The 8085-nt window shown below is 41.8% G+C and overlaps 1 protein-coding gene across 1 annotated transcript in view; it reads left to right on the top strand.

Annotated features, from left to right (window-relative positions):
- The first annotated feature begins 730 nt into the window (after nucleotides 1–730).
- ube2ql1 (ubiquitin conjugating enzyme E2 QL1) overlaps nucleotides 731–8085 on the top strand; it is a 45087-nt gene continuing 37732 nt past the window's right edge. Inside the window, exon 1 of the mRNA XM_078539095.1 lies at nucleotides 731–2035. Coding sequence (XP_078395221.1) covers nucleotides 1319–2035 — 717 coding nt within the window. The 5' untranslated portion in view covers nucleotides 731–1318. The remainder of the gene's footprint in view (nucleotides 2036–8085) is intronic.

The following is an 8085-nucleotide window of genomic DNA, read 5'->3' as shown; positions in this document are numbered from 1 at the left end:
TGCTATGTATTGGTGCCATATTAATGCAAGTTGTTTTATTGCTGATTACTGTGTAGTGACGATGTGATAATTTACAGGCTGGATGCTCTTCAGGTTTTGTGGACATTTTAAAGGGGATTTTTTTTAGGAGAAAATTGTTCATTAGACCTTTTTATTTGGGTAAGAAAGTCAAACAAAGAAGACAGAATGTGTTTTCATTACAATTTACATAATGCTCAATGGTACCACGAACACTGGCAGTGTTTCCATTATATTGTGCACCTGTAAACACATGGAGGCAAGATTTGCCAAATATTTCTCTTGTAAAATTAAAATGGAAGGCAGTGCACCTTTAAACGTGTGAATGCACCGTTGAACTGTAGCATCCCTGTTCAGAAGCTGGTGGACAGGGTGATTTGACTGAATATGTCCTAATTGATTCCCCCCACCCCCACCCCCGCGCCCCCTCAGCCACCGCAGTACCACCCGAAGTGCTGTATTGCCTTTTGTGTTACTAATGATTTAAAAATAATGCAAATGGCTCGCAAAGGCACAAAGGGACGGGATTAGACCCTTTAACTAGCGCATAGAAAATCGAGCTAACGCCGAGGAGTCAGATGCTCTTTGAATTTCAATTGAAGCAGGGGCTGTTTTTCTTTTGTGGCTCGCACTGGTGATATATCTTAACGCGAGGTTGACGTTGCAGGCAGCAGGGAGACTGACGTGCACTCGGTGTTTAATTTATGAAAGCTCCGTATTGGACGTCAGGTCCGGAGCGCCAGTGCACAGGCGGCTTTCCATCGCTGGCGCTGGGGGAGTGAGAGCAGAGCTTCACCGCAATGACAAGCGCTCAAAGCCCGCCCGAGAGCTGATCCGCACCCAAGCACATCTCCTCTCAGCCCTGCGAGATTCAGGCGTCACGGTGCTGGGCCGGAGCTTCACAGGTTGATCTTTAAAAAAAAAATTGGAGATTTGTTTCTTTTTTCCCCTGAGCGATCCAGAAGGTTGGAAGAGCAACAAAAAGAAAGGTTCTTTTTTTTTTGCCATCGTGCGGGGCAGCTTCTTGGAAGGTGGTAAAGGAGCGGTCACTTTGCTGACTGCAAATTGATACTTTATTTTTTTAAATTACAAAGCTGAGAGTTATTCCCGTCGATTCCTTATTCTATTAATGGGATTCTTTTTAGAAATGATTTCGTTCTAATGTATACGAGTTGTGCTGAACTGCATTTTTTTCCTTCGCGTCGACCACTTTAGCCTTTTCGTCCAAAATTATTCTTAAGGATTTTTTTTTATTTTTGGGGGGGTGGGGAGACAAAAAGACGTGTCGATTTGCCAAGAGATGGCTACCCTGCTTCGAAAAATTGGTCTAATTCGCCTCCACGATCGAGACACCGAGGGTGCAAAACACCAAGGCTCCCGCAAGGCGACCAAAAGCGGCAGCCAGAAAAATGCCAACAAGCAGTGCAACTCCTCGAGTAACGAGAGCATCCTGCTCCAGTCCGATCACCACCACCACTACCACAACAACCATCAACAACAACACAACCACAAGAGGTCCGAGCAACCCCCCTCCACCAAGGACAGCAACAAGGACAAGCAGCAGGCTGGAAGCAAGGTGCCTCCGGCCAGCACCAGCAGCAGCTCCATCCCTGGGCAACCCCCCAACAAGCAGCACTGCGCCCAGGTCCGCAGCCGCAGGCTCATGAAGGAGCTGCAGGACATCCGCAAACTGACCGATCACTTCATCAGCGTGGAGTTGGTGGAGGACAACCTCTTCGAGTGGAATGTCAAGCTGCTGCAGGTGGACAAGGACTCGGCGCTGTGGCAGGACATGAAGGAAACGAGCACCGAGTGCATCCTGCTCAACCTCAACTTCCCGGACAACTTCCCCTTCTCGCCCCCCTTCATGAGGGTACTCAGTCCCCGGCTGGAGAACGGCTACGTGCTGGATGGAGGAGCGATCTGCATGGAGCTGCTGACTCCGCGGGGTTGGTCCAGCGCCTACACTGTGGAGGCAGTCATGAGGCAGTTCGCAGCCAGTCTGGTCAAGGGACAGGTAAGGACTGACATAATACAAACATCTGTCCACCTCCCTCCACCCCCCCCCCCCCCCCGACCGCATTCGTATTGTTATAATTGATAAATATCAAAACTAAAGAAACTGACCATCTTCCATACTTTCATTTTGCCCTATTATTACGGAAGTGTATTTTACTATTAAAACATTATTTATAAATACTCAGTGTACTGCTGTGTATCAGCCTTCAGACTTTCAGACGTTAGTGTTGATCTCATGCCAGCTATGATTTTTGCCAGAAACCCGCATGCCCAATATTCTTTGAGCAGTCATGTAAAGATATTGATCATTTCAGTCGTGGGCAATAAGCTATTGCTTCATGATGCCTGCACTTTAATAACAATGAACATCCATTTGACTGAATTTTATTATCTCCCAATTTTGTCACAATAGAAATATGCTGTGGCTTTCTTGATAAAGAAATTAATGCAATTTCATATTTTAACCACAATTAGAACATAAGAACATAAGAAATAGGAACAGGAGTAGACCATTCGGCCCTTCGAGCCTGACCCACCATTCAATAAGATCATGGCTGATCTTCTTTTGTTTCAATTTCCACATTCCCATCTAACCTGAATAACCTTGGATTCCCTTGAAAAAGGAATTGAAAAGTAAATGCAGAAATTTCTCATATGAATGCTTCGATACACACAAATACACCAACAACTATAAATATAGTTACCTAGATGATTAACTTAATATTAGCTGTTACATTCTACATTTGTTTTTGCGCTGTGTTGATAAAAAGCTGAATCCATTACAATTTAACCGATGTGCAATTCAGTACTCCTCAGTGGATTCCCCTCCCTAAATCCCACTGCCTGTCTACTTCACCCTGCTCCTTTAAAAAAAACCTCAAAATCCTTCTTCAACCAAGTTTTTGTTGATGTCTCGTAACAACTTCTTCCCTAAGCGCTCAGCATTCACCTATCAGTGAACTATCTCATTTTTTTTTATGTTTAGGGTGCAAGCTGCTGTTGTAGTACCGGTGAATAATGCACAACTTTTAGTTACAGCTATCTTAATAACTAAACAGCACATGGAAAAAACATAGAATGTAGTTTTATACTGTATCAACCCAAAAAGCACAAATTACATATGTATAATTGGAATTATATAGGTGAGAAATGTTTCATATCTTATTCCTTTTTGTGATTTAATGATTATTTAAACGTTGTCAAGGGCTTAATTTATATATAGCATAGAACAACACACTAGTTCAACATAAAGCAAAAATAGGGGTACTAACTATTACTTGTGACTCAAAATGGAACCAGTAGATTCTAGCCAGTGACATTTTGTTTTTCCTACTGAAGTCAGCAACGTTATGCAGCTTAGCTCTGGGATATTTATAACTGCAAATTTCAGAGAAGACTCAAAAGACCAGGTGTAAAATATGACTGTTTCTGTCAATAATTACAAATTAATCAGATAACATATAATTTTATTAGCTTAATAATAGAATATGGTAAATACCAATTTTTAAATTATAATTTGATGTAAATGATTGATACCAATTATTCAACCTTATTAAGTTAGCAAAAATGCAGTAGTTGTCACCTAATACTAAGCTAAGTCAGTAGCTATCAATACACTATCTCAAGGGATTTGAGACAGTAGCCTCCTCCCCCAGTTATTGGCTGTACAAATCACATGATTACAGGCAATTTGATGTACAGACACAATTTTAGAAAGTAGCTTCCCTTTGACTAGAAAAGCAAGGATCAATTTCACTAAAACAGTGAGATGCTTGCTTTGCAAATTTAGGCCACATATCTGTGCTTTATCATGAACAGTAAGGATAATGAACTGCACTGTGCTTCATCTGGGCCACAGCTAATGTGCATGGGGGTGGGAGCAATTAGCATGCTTTTTTTGCAGATTCGCAAAGCATAGAGAAATTGTTGGTTAGATGCTCCTGCCATGTTTGATTTTCTTACATATTGCAAAACTTTTGATTTTTATTGAATGGCGACAGAGACTGTGAAAGGAAATTTTTTTGCTGCCTTATAACCACTGATAACAACCACTAAAGGAGTAGAAATAGGATATTTGGACAAAGGAGAATAGAGTTTCTGTTCCCCATTTATCCAGTTTTTCAAAAAGGAGAATTACTGTCTTGAATTATTCAGTTTTTTCCCAGAATGAACCGGGAATTGTCATACCCTTCTGCTGGTATGGTAATAGGTATCCTCAGCTGATGATTGAAGGTCAGAGAGAGAAATGATGGGTTTGATGCAAGTAAACTTGTCTAGCTGCAGCCTGGTCCAACTCCCCTCTATTTACTAACTGCTGGAGGTATGTTTATTACTGTGCTTCCAGAACACTTAAATGTCTGTTTGAATACTCCTACTTTGTCAATTGTACAACATGTACTAAGTTCAAAGAAGGTTGTAAGGATAACCCCAGCAATTACAGACTTGTCAGTATATCTTCAGTGATGGGAAAGCTTTTAGAAACAATTATTCGGGATAGAATTATGGAAAAATGCAGGTTGATTAGGAAGAGCCAGCAAGGATTTCTAAAGGGGAAATTGTGTCTAACTAACTTGCTGGAGTTTTTTGAAGAGCCAACAGAAAGGTTAGATGAGGGTAATGCTGTTGATGTGATACACATGGACTTTCAAAAGGCATTCAATACAGTTCCACACAACAAGACTTGTGAGAAAAGTTATAGCTCATGGAATAAAATAGACAGTAGCAGTATGGATACAAAATTGGCTGATTAATAGGAAATAAAGGTTAATGGCCAATGGATATTTTTCCGGCTGGAGGAAGGTTTGTAGTGGAGTTCCCCAGGGGTCAGTATTGGGACCCTTGCTCTTTCTGATATATATTAATGATCTAGATCTTGGTGTGCGGGAGTGAATTTCAAAGTTTATGGATGATAGGAAACTTGGAGGCAGTGTAAACTGTGAAGAGGACAGTGTAGAACTTCAAAAGGACAAAGACAAGTTGGTGGACTGGACAGGTGGCAGATGAAGTTCAATGTGGAAAAGTGGGAGGTGATGCATTTTGGTAGGAAGAACATGGAGAGGCAATATAAAAAAAGAGGTACAAACTTAAGGGGGTGCAGGAGCAGAGGGACCTGGGTGTATATGTGCATAGATCATTGAAGGTGGCTGGACAGGTGGAGAGAGCAGTTAATAAAGAATACAGTATCCTGGGTTTTATCAATAGGGGCACAGAGTACAAGAGCAAGGAGGTTATGCTGAGCTTATTTAAGACACTAGTTAGACCTCAGCTGGAGTATTGTGTACAGTTCTGGGCACCACACTATAGGAAGGATATGAACATTTTGGAGAGAGTGCAAAAGAGGTTTATAAGAATGTTTTCAGGGATGAGAAACTTCAATTATGAAGGTAGATTGGAGAGGTTGGGACTGTCCCCCTTGGAGAGGAGAAGGCCAAGAGGAAATTTGATAGAGGTGCTCAAAATCATGAGGGGGCTGGGTAGGGAGGAACTATTTCTACTCATAAAAGGATTGAGAATGAGAGGGTACAGATTTTAAGTGATCTGCATAAGAAGCAAAGGTGATGTGAGAAAAGCTTTTTCACTCAGTGAGTGGTTCGGGTCTGGAATGCACTGCCTGGAAGTGTGGTGAAGGCAGGTTCAATCAAGGCATTCATGAGGACATTAGATGATTATTTGAATAGAAACAATGTGCAAGGGTATGGGGAAAAGGCAGAAGAATGGCACTAAGTCATAATGCTCATTTGGAGAGCTGGTGCAGACACAATGGGCTGAATGGCCTCCTTGCGCCATAACAATTTTGTGATTCTGTGAAGTAGTGAATACATAGACGTACAGGGAGTTAACCATACTCAGGCAAAATGCTGGAAATTTGAAATAAAAACAAAAAGTGCTGGTCAGGCAGCATCTGTGGAGGAAGAAATTGAGTTACATTTCAGACTGAGGACCTTTCATCAGAACTAGAAAATGTTAGAGATATATAGCAAGTTTTTAAGAAAGTACAGTAGCAGAGAAGGGGGATGACAGGAATAAAACAAAACAGAAAGTCTGTGACAAGGTGGAAGGCAGTTAGACTGAATAACAAAAGGGATGATAGTGCAAGGCAAAAATGTGGAGTGGTAATGGAATAAGTAAGGAAACAAAAGGTGTGTGTAGAGCAGGTGTAAATGACAAAAGCAGAATCATTGCCAACAGCCGGCCTCATTTTTTCAGACAACAGCAGTGCTCTAAGTGTAGTCCAACAAAGGTTCCACACAAGTTTAATGTAACTTCTTTACTTTTCATTTCTACCCACCTAGGAATAAACCCCAATGCTTCGTTTCCTCTTTTTATGGCTTTATTAACGTAAGTCACTACTTTTGGTGATTTGTGTATCTGTATCCCAACTATCTGTTCCTTTACCTCAATTAGAGACTTAGGGCAGTATTTAATTCAGATGACGGAGGTCCCTATTAAAATCAGACACTTAAGTGGCCAGCAGCGGGCCTTCCCTGGGATCAAAGATCAAGGAAATCCCACCTCCCAAAAGCTGAAAGCCAGTCAGAGGCCAGCAGTTGTCCATTGCAGACAGCGCCAGTGGGAGCAGTGGCATCTGCCAGCAATGCACCCACCAGATGCCCAGGATCAGTGCCGGACCCGAGGCCACAGGTGAGTGAGGCCGGTATGGGGTTGCAGGAGTGTAGGGAGGCAGCAATGGCAGGAGTTGGCCCATCAATTCCTGATGCCAGGTCCCCCCAGTCAGGCTTTTGAATAAGGGACATCCTGCCTCCTCTATAACAAAAACAAAAATACCTAGAAAAATTCAGCTGGTCTGACAGCATCTGCAGAGAGGAACACAGTTAACGTTTCGAGTCCGTATGACTCTTCAACAGGACAGTCATACGGACTCGAAACATTAACTGTGTTCCTCTCCGCAGATGCTGTCAGACCTGCTTGAGTTTTTCCAGGTATTTTTGTTTTTGTTTTGGATTTCCAGCATCCGCAGTTTTTTGCTTTTATCTGCCTCCTCTATGTTGGCTGTTCCTAGCCAGCTGCAGTTCCAGTAGTGGCCACCACTCCCATTGGCGCTGCTGGGGCTGAAGAGCTGCCCGCTCTTAGCTCTTGAAAGTGGGATTTTTGTCCTTCAAGGAACAGAAGTCCAGACACCAGGGTTTCTGGAAATGGCCGTGACAGGGTTGCCCCTGGCTTTCTGGCTTGCCATCAAGGTCACCACCGTCACCATTAAATTCAGCCATTGTTTTACTGCACTTTCAAGTTCCTTTTTTTGATGCAAGGTCCAATGGATAAATCAGTGGGAGTTCCTACACGTGATCACTATCCCACTTGGGGAATGCTGCATTGTTACTGTGATGCCCATCAGTTGAAATATTGAGCTGAGGCTCCATCTGCCTTTTTTGGTAATACTATTTGAAGAAGAGCAGAAAGTTCTCCCAGTATTCTTCTTAGCATTCAAGCCTCAACCAAAACGACTAAAAACGTAGTATGACTGGTTGTTCATGTGATTATTGTGCAGTGCACAAAACAGATGCCTAACTTACCTGCAATAAAACACAAGATAATGCAAATATGTTTCATTTGTTCTTTTGTTCTTAGAGCTCCTTGAAAGTCTTGCTATCAATTCTTTTGAAAAAGCACAATGAAGTTTAACAGGCTTCCATTTCTTTATATGGATAGGAAATATTTTTGGAATTTTATGCTGACCCAGTAAGTACTAATATATTCAAGGGAATTAGCTTTGGCCTAATTGTGAGGAGCTGAGTTAACACAGCTAAATTATAAAAAAAAATTGAAGCACATCTGGTTAATGGGTGTGTCTACCAATGTTAATGTGGCTCCCTTGCATTGTCAGGATCAGAAACTCCTCCGAGTCAGTTTTTGCAAATATCTCAACATTCCCTGCTTAAATAGGAACATTTTAAAATCAAGACAAAATAGACAATAGAAAAATGTTAACATTTATAATTTTTAGGACTGTTTTTGAAAGTGGCCCTAATGGTGAAATTACTCATTTAAAAACCATTACGACCAAATATAGTACCTTGATGGAACAATTTA

This window comes from Cetorhinus maximus, chromosome 3 (assembly GCF_964194155.1).
Source record: "Cetorhinus maximus chromosome 3, sCetMax3.hap1.1, whole genome shotgun sequence".
In the NCBI taxonomy this organism is placed as follows: Eukaryota; Metazoa; Chordata; class Chondrichthyes; order Lamniformes; family Cetorhinidae; genus Cetorhinus; species Cetorhinus maximus.
Note: the sequence above shows the minus strand (reverse complement) of the source record. Positions and strands in the feature narration are given on the sequence as shown.